General features: G+C 38.5%; 2 protein-coding genes across 2 annotated transcripts; one reads left to right on the top strand and one right to left on the bottom strand.

Moving 5' to 3' along the window:
- Window positions 1-16,685: 16,685 nt before the first annotated feature.
- ebna1bp2 (EBNA1 binding protein 2) lies at window positions 16,686-22,361 on the top strand. Its single transcript, XM_056414602.1, has 9 exons — window positions 16,686-16,867; window positions 18,458-18,541; window positions 19,014-19,186; window positions 19,491-19,614; window positions 20,294-20,383; window positions 20,538-20,613; window positions 21,162-21,276; window positions 21,364-21,529; window positions 21,626-22,361. The coding sequence occupies exons 1-9, from the start codon at window positions 16,772-16,774 to the stop codon at window positions 21,671-21,673; spliced, it is 972 nt and encodes a 323-aa protein (XP_056270577.1). The 5' UTR covers window positions 16,686-16,771; the 3' UTR covers window positions 21,674-22,361.
- Window positions 21,760-23,460, bottom strand: cfap144 (cilia and flagella associated protein 144). Its single transcript, XM_056414603.1, has 4 exons — window positions 23,340-23,460; window positions 23,170-23,229; window positions 22,588-22,691; window positions 21,760-22,491 (listed from the first exon to the last, which is right to left on the bottom strand). Exons 1-4 carry the CDS (start codon window positions 23,458-23,460, stop codon window positions 22,396-22,398), a joined length of 381 nt encoding a protein of 126 aa, XP_056270578.1. The 3' UTR covers window positions 21,760-22,395.
- Window positions 23,461-23,808: the final 348 nt, after the last annotated feature.

The raw sequence follows: 23,808 nt of genomic DNA, 5'->3' as shown, positions 1-23,808 counted from the left end.
TTCATTTTCAATATTGTCATACTCACCATGGGCCACCATCCAAAATTAGATCAAGTGCTTCATTCACAGTTAGTCACTTGCACGTCGGGGTGCTACCGCATGTGCAAACAGGAAGGTATTTATTTATAGAACAAAGCTTACAAGGAGTGATCTGTGTATTGTGTATGACGGAGGGTGAATGTGGGACTAGCTGGATGCAATAAGTCCGTTTTTATTGGTTCAATATAAATATATGAACATCAGTTTGTGTAGTGCGTATAGTGTGTAAACCATTTCAACCTTAGAGAAGAAATGCCTTCACAGTGAATTGCTCCTTCTCATAAATAACCTCCCTGACACATTGATCATGGCATCTCTGACACGATGGCTGTTATCCATTGATTGTGTCTGGCTGGACCAAAAGAACCCAACCCCATAAAGTAGAGACAAATATGTTTTTTCCCCAAGGTGAAAAGGAGCAATGCTCTATTATTGCCATGGATGATGGGTATTTGTTTATTTGTTTATTTATTGGATCCCCATTAGCTGACGCCTTAGCGACCGCTAATCTTCCTGGGGTCCACAGAAAGGACAAAACACAATACATACAAAAACATACAAAACATATCGTGAAACCAACAGTTAAAAATAGTACAACAAAGTAAAAAAACAGTGCAGTCAGATGCACAGTACAGTCGAAGGATAAGATATATGTTATGCAATTCAACTTAATTCATACAAAGAAAAAGAAAAAGAAAATCAGATGACTAAAAAGCAATAGAATACGTCAAGTGGTGAATGTTCTTAGGTGCGCCTTTAATTGTTTTTTGAATGACAAATTATGACTCATGTGAGTTAAACGAGGAGGTAGTAAGTTCCAAGCGGTAATTGCACGATAGATAACAGTTCGTTTGAGGAGGTTAGTTCTTGGGGTTGGCGGCATCAATTGACCTAAACTAGCATTCCTTGTGTTATGGTTATGTCTGTTAAAGGTGTATTGTAACTGATTGAAGAAATATACCGGTGTCTGATTAAATACTACTTTCCTGAAAAACATGTATCAGTCCCATTGATACAACAGGTAGGTTCAGTTTACTGTGTTGTGTTTAGATCTGCGGTGTGAGTGCAGTATTTTGTAATTCAACCCTATACCATCCTCAGCTTTTCCTCAACATGTATCGATGTTTCTCTCTTCGATACGGCGGACGCAAATAAATAGCTGTTCAATAAATCATTTCAAAGAACGCCCATTGAGGCTACAGGTTTATCCCGTCTGACGGCGAGGGCGGGTTTTGCAAAAAGCTCGTCCCACACAGCCCAGTGAGGTATAATTCATCGGCGATAACAGACAGCTCCACCGGGAAGCTCCGCGCTTCAAACGGGACAGCTTGTCGAATGCCAGAACATCGTGAACCCCCTTCACCCACATCGGCGTGGACAATCTGACAGCCACACCCACCTCTTGTGATCTGCCAGTTGTGCGGAGGTAACAAAGTTTAGGGTTTTCACTTGTCTCTCTAGCTTCCTTTTTCATTTGTATACACACCATACAGTCCATTTCTGTCTACGCAAACAAGTTCAACTCGTCTGTAGTCTCTCAGCTCCACCGGGTTCTGTTTATTTTTCACATATTTTTCCCGGTTGAACTATGTGGCCCCCAACAGAACGAGTCAACAATGAATGAATTCAAAGAGGATGCCCGTCAATCAGCCCCAAAGAGGGAAGCTGAAACATCAGCGGGGAAGTATAAAGGTTTATACTGATGTATTCTCACAGCAGTATATTGTATTCAAAGTGAAATTAATTAGCAAAAAGGTCATGTTTTCTTTTAAATAATTCACACACAGCGACCATTCCCTATTCAGGCACACAATCATAAGTTTGGCACATTATATAAATATATATATATTTATATATATTTATTTATTTATTTATATATTTATATATATATATAAATATATATGTATATATACATATATATAAATATATATATATATATATATATATGTATAAATAAATATAAATATATATATCTGTATATATAAATATATATATATATCTGGATATATATATAGATATATAGATATAGATATATATTGTTGTGTGTTTGGTCCAGTTCACTTGTTCATTCTGTGACCGCATCATGTCAAGATACATAATTGTCGAAAACCTGAAAAGACCTTCATTCAAATATCGTCACTATCTTTTGAGTAGAACTGTGATAATCAATAAAGCAAAATACATTGAAACACATTTTTTTATTTTGTTTATTTTAACAACTGATTCGAATTCATATCAAGAATAACTTGTCACCTAGTCATTGCCAAAAGGTTGACGTTCTGGAAGTCTCCACTGGTTTTTCGTTATGTTTTTCTACAGAGCCACCATGTTTCTCCCCAGGCGCTCCCTGTGGCAGCACAACTCCATTTGTGTTTTATGTCTTACTCCATCTGGGAGAAAAGGGGGAATGTTCTCGCGAACAGATGTACTGCAGTCTGTTAATAGTGGCGACACTGCTGTGAGAAAACATACATTGTCTCCTAACAATGTATGGGGGGGGGGGGGGGGTAAATGTATCACATTGCAGATGTAGATGATACTCTTAAACTTTAGGAAAGTTGAAAGAAAGTCCTGCACTGGAGGGGAATCTGGTTTAATTTTAACTTTGTTTGTAAAATATAAATAATTTGGAGGCTACCTAAGTTGCGACTGTCATATGGAAGCGGATAGTGATGCACAAAAGAATAAATATAGTCTCTTCATTTCACACATGAATGCACAGATGCTCAAATACACACCGACACACCATAACATTTTTGGGCCAGAGGAAAAAATGTATTGCACAAATAGACAGACAAATATACACACGCACACACAATGGACATGACATTGACTTTCATTCATTTCCTGGAGATTAAACCTAACCATAACTCACACAAACACACACCATTTGTTTTCATTAGTTTAAAAGGATATTGCAATATAATATATCCTCTACTACAACCACCAAATACCTCAACCCTGACCTAATCAATAAGCCAAGTTTCAACCCTACAATGGAATGATGAACATTGTGGGAACTTAATTGTGTGTCCCTGAAAAAGAAGAGGGTCCCCACGACATGAGTTATACAAGTACACACAGACACACACCATTTGTCTTCATTAGTTAAAAAGGATGTTGCATGATAATATATCCTCTACTACAATCACCAAATACCTCAACCCTGACCTAATCAATAAACCAAGTTTCAACCCTACAATGGAATGATGAACATTGTGGGGACTTAATTGTGTGTCCCCGAAAAAGAAGAGGGTCCCCACGACATGAGTAATACAAGTACGCACACACACACATATACTCAAAACTCCTAGATCAAGTTCTGAACAACACCACTGGTAAACAAATAGACTCTTCCTTTATCTCCACTCCCTGTTTGTAAACATATCAACTGGATTGTGTTCTATTCTTTCCAGGCTTTTATTGATCTCTTTGATTTATCTCTTTTTTTAACTTTTTGTGCAATAGATTACTTAGTTGTAAACCCCAACCCGTAAGTCTAACCCAAACACAACCCTGACCTAAATATAAATGTAGTTCTTAACTGTAAAAACAAGTCTGAACCCTTAAACAGCTCTTTAAAAGAGAGAGGAGTAACCAAAATGAGCAGACTCACACACACACACACACTCACACACACACACACACACACACACACACACAGAACATTCAGTGTAGATAAGAAGCTGATGAAGCAACTGATCCTCATTTCCATTTAAATTAAAGATATACTGAGTTGGCAAGACGATACAAACTATCACCCCTGATGAGGGGAGCAGAAACTTTTCTTGCCTGATAGCAGGTGCACAATTAGCTTTTCTGATCAATACTAGTTTGTTTTTGTTCTATCTTTTGCGAGTTTCGTCATGACACAGGAAGGCAAGTCATTTGACTTTACATTGTCCTAGAGAAACTTACATATGTAGTGAAAGGAAAACACAACACCTTTGTGTAGATTTTGAGATCATTTATGGAGTTTCTGGAGGGGAACAATTCTGTTGTAACTCTGTAACCCCACTTATCTTTTTATTTAATGTCATTCTTTCTTCTCTCATTGGTCCCATCTGGGAATGTGGGAGCATTTTATTTGGGGGGTATAATATGTATCTATCCCTGCATGTATATATATCTGTCACCCTCTACTGTTATTTTAATTTTAGTAACTGCTGAAAAACAGTCAATAATGCCCAACAACTAACCATGCCACTGAGATCTCTATTTTATATTTCCGAGTGACTTTATGTACTTTTGATGTGCCTTGTTATGCTTTGTGTAAAATAGAATAAAAACATAAAATTATAAAAACATTGTCCCAATCTGTCCTGACTTCCACATGCTGGATAAGAGACCAGGTCTGTAAACATCTCCATGTCAATATTGAGTCACAGTCATATTGTCATGAAATCAGCCGTATGTGACAACGACCATCTGTTTACATGGAGTTATGTGCATATAACAGACGGAAAAATCACATATAGAGTTATCTAGCGCACATGGTGGATACAGAAAACTTCAAGTAGCGAACTTTGGGAGCCGGGGTTCGAACCTTGCAGTTAAAGGAACAATCCGCCCTACATCCACCGAGCCGAAGCCAGCCCTAGCTAATACGTATTCATCATCATTCAAATGTTTCTTTTCGTCGCTTGTATTCGTTTGTTTCTTTTGTTTGTAAAGCACCTTGGATCAACCGTCTTGTGTCTGAAGTGATTTACTCGAAGTTGGAATGTGGATTTGAGAAAAACTTCAAAGTGTCCAACATGTTATCCCTTGACGCAATTCGAGAGGTTCAACATGCCTACTCTGGATCGCCAGCTCCCTCTTATTATATATAATTAATCCTAATCACACCTGTGATGTAAGCAGGAATCAGCTTTAACCCTCCTGTTACCTTTATATTTACTGACATATTTTACCCTCGGGGTCAATTTGATCCCAGCAATTAAAACCTCCAGAAAATTATTAGAAATAATATTGTTTCCCAAGTTTAAGTGTGAGGTACTTTATGTTTGTTTGTTGACTACCTAAATAGCCCTTTAAATATATAAAAAAGTTGATATTTCTTATATGTTTGACACAGTTAAAAACAGCCTGGGGTCAAATTAACCCCAAGGAACACCGACATTAAACATTGAATGGGATCAAATTGACCCGAAAGGTAACAGGAGGGTTAAACATGTCTATCCTTTGGAAAGTTGTTGGTCGTCGACAACGATGATAATGCTTTTGCTATATACCGCGAACATGCTCTCCGCAGGTCCGAATCCAGGGACGTGATCAAATGAAACCCAGTTGAAATGTAAGAAGGGTGTATAAATGTGTTATAATTAGGAAAGAGAGAGCAACAAAATGTGACAACACAGCATGTGAACAGCAGCTGCTGCACTCAAAGCAAATCTTTATTCATGAATGGGGCTGTGAACGTACAATCGGACCCTCTGACACACACACACACACACACACACACACACACACAAACACACACCAAGAGAAATATGCTTCCTCTTCGTATTCAAAAACAGAAAAGTCAAACTCGTTTTTTTTCTACCAATTAGTTTTCAGATGCAGAGCCTCGCTGTTAGATATTCAGCATCTGTGGCATTTAAACAAGAAACAACTGATCAACGATGTCGGGCTGTGCTGATGAAATATGGACTTGCTCTTTGCAAGTGGCAGACCATCACACACAAGACAGACAGCAGTGAGTTAGTTACTGAGTATCTCAAAGTCTGTGATGAATGGGTGAAGTTTGGGGACAATATTGATGAACTGCATTCAGCGAGGAGACGGCACCGTATTAGAGAGTTTGATCAAAGTGACTTCTTGAGGCCAGAATCTTATTTGAATCTTTTCTGCGTTCATTTATCAAGCTCCTCTTTTATGGAACCAGCTTACACCTTCAGACCGGGAGGCGGACACAGTCACCTCATTTAATACGTAAGACTTTCCTCTTTCATAGAGCTTATAATTAGGGCTGAATCAGGTTCACCTGGTCCAGACCTAGAGATGCTGCTATAGGCTGATAGGCTGCTGGGGGATGTTTTAGGATACACTGAGCACTTATCTCCCCTTCTCTCTCTACTTATGGATGAATTTTCATCTCTCCATCACACAGTATTAACTCTGCTTCCTCCCCGGAGTCGTTGTGACTTCACGTCTCGTAGGGTCCATTGGACCTGGCTGTGTCTGATGCCTCCTGCCTGGTGAACCAGCCTCCTGTCATGGTCCTAGATAAAAGGTGTTTCTACTATTTAGTCCACCCCATGTAACTCAAAGAGGCTAGACTAAATAACGCTATAATGAAATATAGTTCAACAGCACCCCAAAAAAAATTCTGTTTTTTGGGGAGTTTCCAAAGGCCAATAGTCGAGCATTTGCGTTAAAATTATCTTGGGATTAAAGTTAGATTAGTTCATATTTATGTGCCCTCACCAGAGGCGTGCTAGCATTTGATTGGCTGAAAGGGAGAAGACGTTTGTGAACTTTCTTTTGTTTTGTTGTGTATAATAACAATAAAGAGATGAATAAAGAGATGAAACCATCTCATTATTCCAGGATTCTTCCCACTGACACACTTGGTAAAACAGCTGTGAGCTGCAATTAATCTGAAGTGTTGATTGGTGAGATTCATGAGTCATCAAATGTGTTTTTCTCTTGATGAAGAGCAGCGTCTAGAGAGCCGCTTCGCCAAACCTTCACGAAACTAAACTCCCAAACGTCCGTCAGACTGTCTGGATAACTTCATGCGCAGCAGACTATAGGGCAGGTTGAGAAATAGTGGAAACATCAAGTGACAAAATATTTAAAAAAACGTTGTATTTAGTATATAAAATTAAAGGATATCTGACTTCAGGGAAAATCAATTAGAAAAAAAGAGAGAGAAAATGAAATTCAGTTCATTAGGGCTTTACAATCTGTACACATACGACATCCCTGACCTTTGACCTCACATCGGATCAGGAAAAACTCCCAAAGAACCATTCAGGAGAGCAACAGAGGAGGATCCCTCTCTGGGATGGACAGAACAATAGATGTCATGTGACCAGAATGAAGCATTACAGAGTTACATTAAATGAGTATGACCGAGTGTATGAATAGTTCGTAGTCGGCATGGATGCAGCCCTTTAAATTTGGCCTTCAGGTCAAAATAAGACCAGTAGCTCTCATAAAAAGGCTCCAATTTTAATGAGAGCTACTGGGCTGAAAATAACATCATTTAATTTACTTCATTTTATAAGAATGTAATACTGTAATAACTTTTCCTCCCCCCGTATTTTAGGTCACATGTCTAGAAAAAAGCTATTTTGGGAATGCCTTGACATACGCAGCAGTCCACGGTAAGATATCTTCATTAGCATCACAGTTGGCACTGCAGCCTGACTTAACTGATAATTACAGATTTGCATGTAGAGTCATGTTTATTTACACTTCGCTATGTGTCTGAGCTTTTTAAGTCTCAGGGGTCCAGATGCAAACCCGCCTCTCAAGAATGTGGATTCCATTTTCTCTCTAGCATGTTTTGGAGGTCCATGTTTTCTCCTGCGTACATTTCATATGCACGAGCACCCAAATGTACACCGAGTTTATTCAGCGACTTTGCCAACAGAATTGGACAGGTTCATCATTGCGAAAAAGTCTCATCATATTTATTTTACTGTAAATAATATTAACTAAACTCCTTCTTGAGGTTATGCATGATGTCATGTTGAACTATTTGGGTTTGGCGATGGGTTCTTACTGAAATGGCCTCACATTTCTTAATCCTTGCGTGTCAGAAAAAGAGAAAACCCTCCATTATTGGCCAAGTCAATGGATCACTTGAGCTCATTTCCAGGTTTCAATTGTTGCCGAAATGTGATTAAATTACCACAACGTTGCTGTATTTGGCTAAATTGTAATAAAGTTGCTCAAAAGCGACGATCGTCTTCTGGCCTAATGAGCTGAGCTTCTACGTGAGCGTCGCTTCGAACACCCACACAGCTGTTTTCAGTTTAGCTGATTAATTAGCCCTCTGCTCAGGTGGAAAGTGGGAGGAGTCATGATCTAACAGAACAGTGATGAAGCTGTCAATCAAATGGTCCTTAGAATAAGTCTAATCAGGCAAGTGGAAACACCTGTGTGAGTGTGTCGAGCCCTGAATATAGACAACAATAACTTTTATTCATATTCACGTCATAAACACAATAATTGTATAGCATGCCTAGTGGGAACACTGTTAGTGACTATAAGTAAATATAATGTAATTAGTGAGTTTAGTTCAGATTATATGCAGAAAACACGTAATTATGTCTTGCACAGATATTAATATACTATATTGGTAAGAGTATGTAACTCAACAGATAATCTAAAAGTGTTTTTTAGTTTTCAGGTGTATGTATATAATCCGGATAAAGATGTTAATGTATATATATTTTTATGTATGTATATATATATAATTTATAATATATATTATATATATATAATATATATTATATATATATAATATACATAATATATTATATAATATAATAAGAATAATATATAATATAATAATATATAATATAATAATATAATATATATAATATACATACTATATAATATAATATATATATTTTAATGTATATATATATATATTAATGTATGTATATAATCCGGATAAAGATGTTCCCGCTAATCTACCTGCACTGCATTTGTGATTCAAGAAGATTAATTTGAGATGAATCAATTTAGCAACATATGTCAAGTTGTTTTAGCCATGAATCCGAATAATTAATTCATTAAATTAATGATCTTTGGTAATGTAGAAATAATTTAAATTTAAATGTATTGTGTATGGGAAGTTCAGGAACTCTCTGAATAAAAATTTTAAAAATAAAGAATACGATAAGTATTAAATTTATTATAGGCCACAACAGCAAAATGATACACAGTGCATCTCGTCAGAGGATATAGTGTATAATTATACCAAAATGCAGGTAATATACAGCAGCATTTATAGATAACATGAAATAATAATGGCCATACTGTAAAACAAAAGGTTTTAAAGGGTTTTAAGGGGGGATTTGCAGAGTGTTAATCAGAATATGCAGAGACAAGAGATAAATTGGAGAACAATGAGTCAGTGGGGAAGGCAATTATTTTTTGGAGAGGGGGATGAACACACTGAAGGGAGAGGAGGACAGAGGGAATGAAAGAAGGGAGAGGCAAGAAGTAAAGGGTTGCTGTCAGTCAGTGGTCCACATTCAGTATAACATATACTGTATTCTTCATTAGAATTTGCAATAAACACCAAACACACACACACACACCCCAGGATGTCAAAAACATGCATGTGCTTTTATTTGCCACAAGAACATGCATTTAAATTTTTTTAAAAATTAAAGTACGGCCAGATGGACTCAGACTGGCTGGCAGGAAGTACGTACTGTAGGCTTCTCTTTGATTGGCTCTAATTATGATCCACCGCCGTAACCTCCGGAGAAACGCTGACATGGTGATGTGTGTGTTGGACGTACCTGCACACACACACACACACACACACAAAAAACACACACACGCACACACATATCTTTGGTGATTCCAGTCTTTTTTTGCCATATGCAGTTAAATGATCTGCACTTGAAGTATGTGGGGAAATATTATATTCACAGGAGATTTAACCTTTGACCTTGAAATCAGCACTAAGTTATGACTTGGGGAATAGTTATTTTAACCCAAATAATAATCTTGTTCTTCATCTGACTACACAGTATTCTACAACATATTCTTTGTACTTCCTGGTTTATGAATATATGGATTACATAAACATTCATTTTTCGTAAGCACAGCTATACGAACAGCCAGCTTCTCTATCAGCCTCCATTCTCCTCGTCTCTCCTTCCTCCTACCATGTCCCCACTCTTCCTTCTTCCTTCCTTTCTTTCCTCCACTTCTCCAAGCCAGGACTCTCCCCTCGCCTCCTCTTTTCATCCAACCTCTAAATCGCATCAATTCATCACTTCATTCACGGGGATATAATAAGGTGATTATGCATGGGGCCCCACGCTGCTCCTATACTTGGACTCTCTCTCACACACACACACACACACACACACACACACACACACACACACACACACACACACAGACACACACTTCTCCTTTAGCACTGATGGAAGTTGACGATGCACTTCCCCTCAAAATTCAGTGAATGTCCTCCGACAGAAGAAAGCTGGCAACCTGGCGCTCCCCCCCCCCGATTAATGTGTCTCTTCACTTCTATTCAGTGTCAAGATATATAGAGGACGAGGAAGGGAGAGAGGAGAAAGGAGAGAGGAAAGCAGGGAAGGAAGGCGCCTCTAAACGTTTAATTCCAGTCCACCAGGAGACCTCTTAAGATCTCAAATCTCTCTCCAGCCCAGTAGCCACAGATGATTTATGATTATTACCCGAATGCAATAACTTGATCTATAACGCTCTGCCTGCAGCCCGAAGGTGTTCAGATTCAAGAGTATCATTTAAACTCCATCTCAAAACACACCTGTTTACACTAAATACATTACATATTCTATGGCCTGCTTTTTAAAAACATTCTTTTTTTTATTTTTATTTATTGTGTTCTTTATTGCTCCATTTTTTACTGTGTATTTTACTGTTGACATGTTTTGGCCCCTGTTGTTGCCAATTTTCTTTTTTTGACTACTGTTCAACTCTGACACTTTGTCTGTGATAAAATATAATATGATAAGATGAAATGAGAGGAGAGGAGAGGAGAGGAGAGAAGAGGAGGAGAGGGGAGGGGATGAGAGGAGAGGAGGAGAGGGGAGGAGGGGAGGAGGGCGAGGAAGAGAGGATGAGGAGGAGAGAGAGGAGGGGGAGGATGATGAGGAGGAGGGAGAGGAGGAGGGGAGGATGAGAGGAGGAGAGAGGAGAGGAGGGGGAGAGGAGAGAGGGGAGAGGGGGAGAGGATGAGAGGAGGGGAGAGGAGAGAAGAGGAGAGGGAGGGATGAGAGGAGAGAGGAGAGGGAGGAGAGAGAGGAGGAGGAGGAGGAGAGGGAGAGGGAAGAGAGAGAGGAGAGGGAGGAGAGAGGAGGAGGAGGAGAGGAAGGAGGAGAGGGAGAGGGAAGAGAGAGAGGAGAGGGAGGAGAGAGGAGGGAGAGAGGAGGAGAGGAGAGGAGGCGAGAGAGGAGGAGGAGAGAGGGATGAGGAGAGAGAGAGGAGGGGAGGAGAGAGGAGAGGAGAGAAGAGGAGGAGAGGAGGGGATGAGAGGAGAGGAGAGGAGGAGAGGGGAGGGGATGAGAGGAGAGGAGAGGAGGGATGAGAGGAGAGGAGAGAAGAGGAGGAGGGGATGAGAGGAGAGGAGAGAGATGAGAGGAGAAGAGGGGAGGAGATGAGGAGATGAGAGGAGAGAAGAGGAGAGGAGGGGAGGAGAGGAGGGGAGGAGAGGAGGAGAGAGGGAGGGATGAGAGGGAGGAGAGAGGAGATGAGAGGGGATGAGGAGAGGGGAGGGGATGAGAGGAGATGAGAGGGGATGAGGAGAGGGGAGGGGATGAGAGGAGAGGAGAGAAGAGGAGGAGAGGGGAGATGAATCTGGAGTGAATCTGAGACGATCTGGAGAAGCGCTGATCGATAAAAAACGTTTTCTCTTGTGATTTAAGTAAATGCTGATCAGAATTAAACTAAGGTCTAATTACCTGTCAGACTTTGGGCCGGACGGCGTCCCGGGACCATTTGCCTTGACTTTGACGGTGTGGACGATTTCCTCAAAGCACTTAATTATTGGGCAATCCGTCACCTGACGGCGTATCTTGAATTATTATGTTGACACCTTGCCAAATTATATTATGTGGTCACTGTAAGGATATTTTTTTAATGAGGATTTGGTGCTGCGATGACTTTGTCTCTTTGCACAGAGGCACTCTGTGTGTCCTCACTCCAACACAAATGGATGAACTGCAGGCTTGATGGGAGATTTGAGAGTTTCAGTCCAGAATTTTGCAAAAAATCAGGACAAAAAAGGGAATATTCTGGAATATTGTCCAATCACACCTCATTGCCTTCCTCTGTTCCTCCCTTCCTTGCCTCCTTTCCTTCCTTCCTTACCTTCCTTCCCTTCTTTCCTTCCTTGCTTTCCTTCCTTTCTTTCCTTCCTTCCTTTCTTAACCCCTCTCCTTCATTCCTTCTTTCCTCCCTTTCCTTCCTCACTCTCTTTCTATATTTCCTTCCTTGCCTCCTTTCTTTCATTCCTCTCTTTCTTACCTAATTTCCTTCCTTCCCTCCATGCCTCCTTGCCTAGCTTCCTTCCTACCTTTCCCCCCTTCCTTCCTTGCCACCTTCCATCCTTCCTCGCATGCCTTCCTTCTCTATCTCTCCTCCGCAGCTAGGACCCCACTATGTATCCTAAATGAGAATTGTGTGTGTGTCAAACTGCACTAACGAGAACACCTGTGTGCTGCAAACATCAAAGGTTGCCATAGTGATCACTTCAAAGGGAAGACAGTTGCCATAATTAACATGGAGTTAACATTAAGCTAGGGAACTCATATTGAACGATCTCAAAAATCTTCTCAGGCTGGTTGAGTGTCATGAAGGAGCTAAACTATACTTCTCCAACTCGGGGCCCGACATTCACCACTTTGTTCTTTTCTTCTTCTTTTTCGCACCGACCTCCTGCAGCCAGGAATAACTCTTAAGAGACAAGCGTGGCAGAGTGAATCCAACTTATTCTCAATCTTCCTGTCAGGAAGCGGAGATGAAGAGTGACGGAGAGAAGAGAGTGAACTCAATGGGATGCATTACCGTCGGGCTCAAAAGTGATCATGAAGACGGAAAATGAAAATCAGGGTGTTTTTTTTCTCCCTCTGAAGACGTCTCTGACCACGATGAGAATGGAGGAATTAAGGGGTGGCGAAGTAAAAATCAGTAAATATTGATTTCCATCAGAATAGAGAGAAAGTCACTCTGAGGGGGATCAGTCAGCTGGTGCTCTGAGGACCGGGAGGATAAGCCGCTTGAAGGAGACGGACGACGTCTCAATCAGACAGGGGAGCTCATCGGAGATGGAGTGACGTCAATCCTGCATATGTCTGGTATTAGTGTCTGGGTCCGTTTTCCAAGATGAGTGGCATGTTGTGATGCCAAAATAAATGTCTCGTAACAAAAAGAGAGGTGAAAACATTGAGTCTCAAAAAACTAAATGACAACTTTCTGAATGCCTATACACACAGAAAAATAATGGTTCTTAAACGGTTCTTTAAAAGGCTTTGTGGTTCTACGAAGAACCAGTTTTTTCGTTTGAGGCACGGTTATATGTTCCTTAAGAACCCTGGTTTGAAAGGTTCTTTGTGGAACCAGAAATGGTGCCTTAAAGAACCATGTTTGGAGGTTCTTTGAGACACCTTTATAGGTTATTTGAAGAACTATTTAAGGAAATGGTTTGAAAGGTTCTTTGTGGAACCAGAAATGGTTCTTCTAGTGTGCATGTCAATGCGTTTAATTGGGGACTACCCTTTACGCATGTGCCAGATCTCGTGCTCTCAGTCGTCTTTCCACCTTTTCTCCTGACTGTGACCTGACCAGATGCAGCAAGATTAACGCGGACTCATACCAACTAAATTACTTGGTAAGTAACTGTATTTGTTTTTCATAGTAGTTTAAAATGAACCTCGCTACTTTATTACTTTTGTATTACTATATTTCTTTTTATTACTTTGTAAGACTTTTTAAAACTTTTTTATGACTTTTTGTAATTTTTATTACTGATTTACTTTTTCATTACTTTTTATAATTCTTTCCTTTTTCATTACTTTTTATAATTTTGTTTTACTTTTTTATTACTTTTTATTACTTTTTATAATTTTAAAAACTTTTTTATTACTTTTTTACATTTCATTACTTTTTTATTACTTTTTACTTTTTATTACTTATTTACTTTTGTATTACTTTTTTACTTATTTATTACTTTTTTACTTTTTTATTACTTTATAATTACGTTTCAACTTTTTATTACTTTTTTATTACTTTTTACTTTTTAAAACTTTTTATCACTTTTTTACTTTTTATTACTTTTTTACTTTTTAATTACTTTTTTACTTTTTATTACTTTTTTACTTATATAAACACAAATGTTTTTAAGTGTAATGATAACAGACCATTTTGCAGTACTTATAAATGTTCATGAAGCAACGTTATTTAACTCATAGAAATTTAAGGTATTCTATACAGTTTGTTCATTCATCTGACTGAATGAAAAGCAGACTTGGTTATATTATATTATATAATATTTGGTTCCATCGTCATTTGAAAAATAAAGTTGAAAATTTTAATTGTTTTATAAAAGTGTGTATTTGCATGTAACTTTTGTGGTAAATAATCATGTTTTTATCAAACATAAAGTTTAATTCTACGCGCTACCTGTCCCAGCTGTGGAGACGTTGGTACAGCTGTCTATTCGTAATCATAAAGCATTCATAGTTATGTCTTTTACTTGTGATTTTGTATGTATTTTATTCTACTCAATGTAATCTGGATCTTGCGCCTGAAATAAAAAGTTTGATTGATTGATTGATTTAAAATAAATGTATTTCTTATTAAATCGATCGTATCCAGCGAATGTCAGTGTAACCCAATGAAAGCCGGCGTGTCCTTTGGGACGGTTCCACGGGGAACACGTATACTTTTAGAGCTCCGTCACGGTGCACTTAAAGCGGAAATGAGCCTGTCATCCCCCAGACAGCTGCACACTTCTCCCCCAGGTCAAGGTGCTCCAGTTCCACCATCAAACTGTCAATAACACGGCTCTAATAGCGGCTGAGTGCAGAGCACAGAAGAAGCATTGAAAATAATAATATAACACGTTTATTTGCACTGTGCAGCATCTTGTGAAGTTATTTGATTGATTCACTCGGAAACTCTATAATCTATAATCAAATCCATTCTTACATACAGCTTACCATAACACACTAGTAAGCATGCATATAGCGCACTATACACTTTACATGATGCTAAATTAAAGACCAGATTGCAAACATCTATTGTATTTTTTTTTAAAGTCTCACATGCTTTTTGTTTATTTGTAAAACGCCAATTTGTGACAAGAAAAACATTTTTTTTAAACAATGTAAAATACACAATTATTTTTATGACACACAAATGCAGCTGACTTCCTGCTATAATTAGTGATGCTCTGTGAATGTAGTAAATTAATTCAAATTAAGTCCTGCTATAGATGCTTTGCATGCTGGGCTTTAAACCTTATTTTATGTTTCTGTTTCCATCTATTCTGTGGCATTGCAGATGAGATAACAGACACAGGTGACCGAGATGACCTCTGAGACACAGCATTCATGGGCATGTGTTGTGTCCCGTGTTACAGCACAAATTGGTTGCACTAGCTGCAACAATCAATTATAATAACTGGACCACTTAACGTCATGGTCACTGGCCCATGCACATGCTTAGCAGTCAGCATGTGTCTCTAACTGCAGACCCCCCTCACACGACAAATTAATACATCTCTCCCTTTATGCAACGTAAAAGTGAATGATTTGTTTTCCTTTGTTTTTCTCTTGCTACAGTGTACACCGTTAAACGTGGTCCAATCTGAGTTAGGATAAAGTCGGTGGATATCATATCCTATAACTATTTTTATGAGATCATCAATTTGCAGCCATTGATTAAACAAAGAAATTAAGGAAAATAAAGTTTTTTAAATTTCACCCTGTGGAATCTGTTCCGTCTATCAGTGTTCAAATGAACAAAAGTAGATGATTACAGAAATTGCTTTTAGTCATTGATTAGGCTTCATTTACACAATTACACTAATAAAGATTTAAAGTGGATTAATTGATCTATCTATCTATCTCTATATTTATCTATCTATCTATCTATCTATATATATATATATCTCTTTCTATCTCTCTGTCTGTCTATCTATCTATATATATATATCTTTCTATCTCTCTGTCTGTCTGTCTATCTATATATCTGTCTATCGATCTAAATCATGGCAATAACCTTTATAATCATGATTGTTGATGTAGGCTTAACTATTGATGCAACTAAATTATTATTGACTCATATTGGACATTGATATTGTAACCTCATCCTCTGCACGACATAAATACTATACTGTATTTTAAAATTAGACTATATCTAATGTGCACAAGTGACAGTAAATTTGTTTTATTTATTTTACTATATTCTGATTAGTGTATTCTAAAATGTGTATCTACTCCGTGAGCATTTCAGAGCTACACACTTTCATTGCGCAATCCTTTATCGTAAAACAACTACATTAAAATGGACCATGAAGTTAATTAAAACATTTTTTTAAAGACATTTTTTTTTTTTACATTAGTTTTCTGTATACAATGTGTGTTTTATATGTGAAATACGTTTGGGGTCCTTCGAGAACTGCAACAATAACATATCAGGTAATTATATTGAGGAGTCAAAGGGGATTCCAATCAAATAAAAAGTAATACGATGTTAAAGTTTCTCAAAATAACTACAAACGAGACACTAATTATTCGAGAATAAATAAAACAATTGACAAAACCACATTTTCCTGTATTAGATTAGTTCCCCACCATGTAGGAACCTTTTATTTCAAAAACCTTTTCCGGCCGGCGGACTGTTGGCACAACACTCAAACCCCGCTGCCTACGTCACTTCCGCCCCACGTGAACCGCTCAGTCCATGTGAGCAGCAGCGCTCTGTTCACTTACCGCCGGTTTTCTTCGCGTTTAACGGCCACCGGATCACATATTGTCGTCTTATGATTATCGATAGCAGGACTATGGAGTCGGAAGACGAGGAGTCGCTGCTGGGACAAGAGCCTGAGGATGAAGACAGTGAATTATCTGACAATGCGGTGAGCGAACTGTTGACATGCTAGCATGGCTAACCTTAGCTAGCGACTAAAAACCGTCTGTGCAGAATCAGTGTTGCGGATCCATACTCAGAACATTTAATTATAAAAACTGTAACTGAGCCAACACAGAGGAATACGAGGTATTGTTAGTGTTTCTGGAAACATTGGAACAAGTGGTTTAATGTTTGTGACTTTTAACTGCAGTGATTGTCCTCGTATTTTATATATTGTTATTGTATTTGTCTTTCTTGCTTTATGGACTTCTCGGTCTGGAATAAAATACAAATTTGTATTGGAGATGAGACTGCGTGTACACTTGTTTACAGCCACGTTATGTGACGTCACAACGGCCAAAAGGGCCGAGTCATGTTTATTTACCATGTACATAACTGTTTATTTACTATGAACATAACTATGTTTATTTACAATGTACATAACATGTTTATTTACCATGTACTTAACCATGTTTATTTACTGTGTACATAACATGTTTATTTACCATGTGCATAACATGTTTATTTACCATGTACATAACATGTTTATTTACCATGTGCATACCATGTTTATTTACTGTGTACATAACATGTTTATTTACTGTGTACATAACATGTTTATTTACTGTGTACATAACATGTTTATTTACCATGTACTTAACCATGTTTATTTACTGTGTACATAACATGTTTATTTACTGTGTACATAACATGTTTATTTACCATGTACTTAACCATGTTTATTTACTGTGTACATAACATGTTTATTTACCATGTGCATAACATGTTTATTTACTATGTACATAACCATGTTTATTTACTGTGTACATAACCATGTTTATTTACTATGTACATAACATGTTTATTTACTGTGTACATAACCATGTTTATTTACTATGTACATAACCATGTTTATTTACTGTGTACATAACATGTTTATTTACTATGTACATAACATGTTTATTTACTGTGTACATAACATGTTTATTTACTGTGTACATAACCATGTTTATTTACTATGTACATAACATGTTTATTTACCGTGTACATAACATGTTTATTTACTGTGTACATAACATGTTTATTTACCGTGTACATAACATGTTTATTTACTGTGTACATAACCATGTTTATTTACCATGTGCATAACATGTTTATTTACTATGTACATAACCATGTTTATTTACTGTGTACATAACCATGTTTATTTACTGTGTACATAACTGTTTATTTACTATGAACATAACATGTTTATTTACCGTGTACATAACCATGTCCTCAACACATAGTCGTTACCCTCGTACTGTACAGATTACAAACTGTAAAGTCCTCTTGTTTTTTTAAACAGTTCTATAGTGCTTCCTTTCCATTGAGTCATATTTTAATTGTTTTATCTGTTGTGTATTTGTTTCTTGAATTAATTTAATGAGTAATGCCTTGGCAATCAGCCTGATGCTGAATCTGGTTGACTATGACAGTTACTTTGTGTACATTTACATTTGTTTACACATCGGCAGTAAATGTGCCTGGTGGTCAAAACAAGATGTGTGTGTGTGTGTATAAGAGAACATACCGTAACACATTTTGTTTCCTGTAGCTTCAAGAAGCCTTCGCCAAAGGGATGTTGAAACCAGGGATGAATGTTTTGGTGGAAGCGCCCAAAAAGTTTGTCAACAATGTGGTGAGTCAATCAATGTAGAACAAGTTAAACCCTTAAATGTACCAATTCATGTCTCATTCAAAACAAAAGTTATTACAGGGTTCGTACGGTCATGGAAAACCTGGAAAAGTCATGGAATTTTAAAATGGTCATTTCCAGGCCTGAAAAGTCATGGAAAAAACCTAAATCATAAAAGTTTGGGAAAACTCATGGAAATTGTTATAATCACATGTTCATTTACGCAGAGTTTGAAATAATTAATATGTTTTTTAAAGAAAGACGCTCAAAATATAAGCCGGCGTACGCTCTCAATACGCAACATTTTCAAAAATGTTCATGTTTATACCGAGATTTCAGTTTGGTCATGGACATTTGGTTTAAAGTCCTGGAAATCCACTGGTCAAAATGTGTAAGAACCCTGTTGTTAGTTCTGGCATCTCCAACATGTTTCTAATGCGCTCTCTGGTGTGTTTTGCCTGGTGGTGCGACGCAGGAGGGCTTGAGGCATTGCCTCGCCGAGTTCCGCAAAGACCTCCCGTGGGTGGAGAGGTTGGACATGACCAACCTGCCGGCCGAAGACGTCATCTTCAAAGCCGAGGGGAAAGTCACGAGCGGGAAACCCGGAGGCGCCGATGCAGACGATGATTTCCAGAGAGAGATGTTTTTGTGAGTGACCTTGGTGTGAGGAAATGCAAATGTTCACTCATCCGATAGTCTTAGTTGGCACTCATATTGATATGTTCACATCACTGGACTGAATAACTTTGTGGCTTTAAAAACAATTCTGCATGCAATTTTTTCTGCCAGTCGTCAAAATAATGACGTATGCGTCAGTTCAGTGGAATACTTGATGGGGGTTGAACACGCATTAACACACGTGTGCTTTTGAGGATATATTGACACACACAAACATGCCACAGAGTGCATATTTAACCAGTTCATGATGCATCTGTGATTGTTCATTTTGTAGCTACCGTCAAGCTCAAGCCACGGTTCTCGATGCGTTGCCTCTCCTCAACAAGCACGGCATCGCCACCAAGAGGCCCGACGACTACTTTGCCGAGATGTCCAAGTCGGATCAGCAGATGCAGAAGGTGAGCTGGTTCTGAGCGTCGCACCCAATGACACGCGGACATCCAACGCTCACAACTTACTGGAAAGACCTCAAGCTTTCTGTTCTTAGTTCTTTCAAATAAGGATTACAAATTAAAACTTAATTTATATATATGTATATATATATAAAATGAAACTTTATTTTATATATATATATATATAGAAAATAATAGTTTTATTTTATATATATAGAAAATAATAAAATAAAGTTTTATTTTAGATAGATATATATATATAGAAAATAATAAAATAACGTTTTATTTTTTATATATATATATAAAATAAAACTATTATTATTTTCTATTCTATTTTCTAAAAAAAAGTTTAACTTCATTATATATATATATATAAAATAAAACTTTATTTCATTATTTTCTATATATATAATTAAGTTAAACTTTTTTTTCATCCTTTTTTAAAATTAAGATCAAAAAGCTTTAGGTCTTGCAGCATTACTGTTAATTGTGAGCGTATGTATATATATATATATATATATGTGTGTGTGTATGTATATATATATATTAAACTGAGAGTGGTTTACTGGATATATTGACATGTAGTCTGACGTGTACCATAATGCTCTAATTATCCTAATTACTGTTTTTAGACTTTAATCCAAATATTAGCACAAATAAAGACGTCTTCTGTTCCTCTCTCTAGATCAGGAAGAAGCTGATCTCGAAGCAGCTGATCCTGGACAAGTCGGAGAAGGCCAAGAAACTGCGTGACCAAAGGAAGTTCGGCAAAAAGGTCGGTCCCCATTTTAGAATATTATTACTCCTAACAATCTTGGCTCTCGGGTCATGTAGGCTATAGTTGTGGAAATCTGACCCGAGACCAGCATCTTTTAGGGGTTCAACCTTTGATTTGAGAAGAATAACATCCATTTGTCATGTATTTCTAGGTCCAAGTCGAAGTTATTCAGAAGAGGCAGAAAGAGAAGAAACTAATGATGACCGCTGTGAAGAAATACCAGAAGGGTGAGTGTCTTGGAACTTTTATTTATTCATATGTTTCACTTCATACTCAAAAGGGTATCACTGTCATTTATAGTGCATTGAGGGAACAAATGAACCCGTCTAAAATACTGATTGATATTAACAGAGATGAACTGTGTGTGATTTTACTCACGGTATTAATGTGTGAGAATTGTTTTCAGATTGAGATTTACAGGGTTCGTACGGTCATGGAAAACCTGGGAAAGTCATGGAATTTTAAAATGGTCATTTCCAGGCCTGGAGAAGTCATGAAAAAAACAAATCATAAAAGTTTTGGAAACGTCATGGAAATTTGTTAAAATCACATGTTCATTTACGCCGAGTTTGAAATAATTAATATATTTTTTAAAGAAAGACGCTCAAAATATAAGCCGGCGTACGCTCTCAATACGCAACATTTTCTACAGTTTTCATGTTTATACTGAGATTTTAGTTTGGTCATGGAAATTTGGTTTAAAGTCCTGGAAATCCATCGGTCAAAATGTGTAAGAACCCTGGATTTAACTTTCCTGTTCATCCTCACGCCAAAGGAATGACCGACAAACTGGATTTCCTGGAAGGAGACAAGACGAAGGGCGGCAAAGACGCTTCCAAAGACGCTTCCAAGGCCGCGCCGGCCTCCAAGAAGGCGGCGGACAAGCACGGGTGAGGCGCCGCGCACGTCAGCCGTTCACATTCCGATCGTAAACATGCCGCCGCTAAGCTAACGGCCGCTTCGATTCGCGCCGACAGCCCCAACGCCAAGAGGAAGTTCAAGGACCAGAAGTTTGGCTTCGGGGGCAAGAAGAGCGGAAAGAAGTGGAACACCAAGGAGAGCCACAACGACGTGTCCGGCTTCCGCGCCAAGGTGGCCAACGCCAAGGGGGCGAAGAAAGGCGCCAAGGGAGGGAAGCAGAATGTGAGTCGGAGACCCGCCGAGCATCGGAGCCGCGTCGAAGGGAATTATAACGTTCAGATATTTAGAGGCTAAATTTGTTCCGCTTTGTCTTTTCAGAAGCGTCCGGGCAAGTCCGTGCGCAAGAAGACGAAGGCTCGCTCGTAAAGATACGAACCCGCCTGAGGCCGGCTGGGCGTGGACCTCGTTCCTAAGCAGGAGCTCCGTCACCGGCTCCTCCGCCGCATCGAGGGGAACATTCACACTCTATGTAGAGCATGCCTTTAGTGAACTGTGGATGGGGAGGAGCCATCGAGAGAGAGTGAGAGAGAGAGAGAGAGAGTGAGTGAAAGAGTGAGAGAGAGAGCTCCCTTTGGACTCCATAGAACTGACCTCACCACACGAGTGTTTTCCAAAAAGAGAGGAGTTGAATGTTCAGAGAAAAATGCCCTTTTTTTCTTTATTAGTTGTTAGACCCGATTCGTATCGTCTGTGGACAGAATTCACGAATTCCTATTTTATTCTGTGGTTTTTTTAAACCACTATCTGTGTCGACGCCGCCCTCCACGCCGTCTACACCGAATACTTTTCAAGTTTCTGGTATATTCACTTTTTTGTTGTTGTTCTAACTTGACTCCTCGTTCCTCCCATGTGCCATGGCATTTTATAATATTGAGCAGCTGTGAGTTTTGCCCTTTCTCCTCTCCATTGTTATGATGAGTACGTCGTGGACTCGTGTGCTTTGTGTAGACTTGGGCAAACGTTTCCCCTGCTTGGTTTTTACTGAGCTAAAGAGAAGCTTGTGGAGATGACACCTGTACGTTTTGTATAATAAACAAATACATCTGAGCAGAGATTGCTTGTTTGTAGTTTTACATTATTTTCCGCCTCTAGTTGGATGCACGCAGCGCAGATTCTTTGTATTTGGTGATGTCGGTGCTCATTCTGTGGAAATTGAACCTCCGGTCGTTGCGGTTCGATGGAATCTGGGGAGGAAATGGAGAGAAGATGTATTTGAGTAAGATTTAAAAAATAAAGATGAAAGCGCCCGCACTGCCATCCTGGGGGAGCGCTTTCCTCACCAGTGGAGTGGACACCCATCCGATCTCCTGACTCTCCGTCTGGGGCGTCGCGTGCTTCTTCTTGGGCTCCAGCTGGGCCTTGTGGAAGGCCTCGGTGAAGTCCGCTGGGGAAAGGAAATGGCATGTTGTCAACAACAACAAAACATTTTTAATATATCGTGTTTGGGGTTTCACAGGTCTGGAGTAATGCTATTTAACATGTATCCAAAAAAGAAGAGCAAAGACTAACTTTTTATTCTTTGTCAAAGGAAAGAGCCGCGCGCTCAGGTTTGGTCTTCCGTCGCAGGCGGAAGTACTTTTATTTTGGTGGACTTCCGGTCTATTGTTTAATTACTATTTATTTTACATGTTTTGCTAGTTTATTGGTCGAATCGGATATTTTATTTCTTTAAATTAGATTAATAATAACACATATCTTTCAAACATTAAGTTAAAAAAATTAAGAAGAAAGATGGCGTATAGTTATTTTTGCTTTGTCCATTTAAAACGTTTGCATTTTTGTTTTGCTGTATATGTTGTTTAGTCTTGTTAACGTTTTAAAAAAACATTTTTTTAGTATCAATAACTTTAATGTAAACTTACAGTTCTCTGTAATGACTTCTGTTGGTTTCCTGGACATGGGTTTGTCCGTCAGGATGTGCACTAACATGAAAGAAACACGTCATATACACAGTGCAAATACCAAAGTAATAACATTAACATGACTTATTACAGTTAAAAGTTCACGTTGTGCAGGACCTGGTCGTACTCACGTTTCCGGTGTGGATTGATGCTGAACTTCGTGTGCAGTTTCTGGTGTCTTTGCTCTTTCCGGATCGTCTCGACGTGAATTGCATTTTGATGAACTACATCCGGTTTCTGTTTTCCTGCCATGTTTTTAAAAAATGGACAAAAAAACTCCGCTTCTACCAAGTACTGGCGAAACCAAGAGGCTATTTTATAACGTGGTTTAGTGTGAATGGTGTCACCTAGCAACTGTAAACACTGCCTCGTGCTGCAGTAACGTGATTTGACCACACGGTGGAGCCGCGCGCTCAGGTTTGGTCTTCCGTCGCAGGCGGAAGTACTTTTATTTTGGTGGACTTCCGGTCTATTTTGAAGCGCTTAAATACTATGTACATGTTCTACTAGTTTATTCGTCTACTCGGGTATTTTATTTATTTAAATAACATGAATAATAAAACATATAATCAACAACACTTTCAAATATTGAGTAAAACA

This window comes from Pseudoliparis swirei, chromosome 5 (genome assembly GCF_029220125.1).
Source record: "Pseudoliparis swirei isolate HS2019 ecotype Mariana Trench chromosome 5, NWPU_hadal_v1, whole genome shotgun sequence".
In the NCBI taxonomy this organism is placed as follows: Eukaryota; Metazoa; Chordata; class Actinopteri; order Perciformes; family Liparidae; genus Pseudoliparis; species Pseudoliparis swirei.
This window is presented reverse-complemented; position numbering and strand designations above follow the sequence as displayed.

Excerpts from the sequence above, each read along its gene's own strand:
- cfap144 (XM_056414603.1), bottom strand. The coding sequence starts at position 23,460 with ATGGCAGGAAAACAGAAACCGGATGTAGTTCATCAAAATGCAATTCAC. Across the intron at positions 23,230-23,339 it reads CATCAATCCACACCGGAAAC|TGCACATCCTGACGGACAAA; the intron begins GTGAGTACGACC and ends CTTTCATGTTAG. Across the intron at positions 22,692-23,169 it reads AGAAGTCATTACAGAGAACT|CGGACTTCACCGAGGCCTTC; the intron begins GTAAGTTTACAT and ends TCCTTTCCCCAG.
- ebna1bp2 (XM_056414602.1), top strand. The coding sequence starts at position 16,772 with ATGATTATCGATAGCAGGACTATGGAGTCGGAAGACGAGGAGTCGCTG. Across the intron at positions 20,384-20,537 it reads AAAGGAAGTTCGGCAAAAAG|GTCCAAGTCGAAGTTATTCA; the intron begins GTCGGTCCCCAT and ends ATGTATTTCTAG. Across the intron at positions 20,614-21,161 it reads TGTGAAGAAATACCAGAAGG|GAATGACCGACAAACTGGAT; the intron begins GTGAGTGTCTTG and ends CTCACGCCAAAG.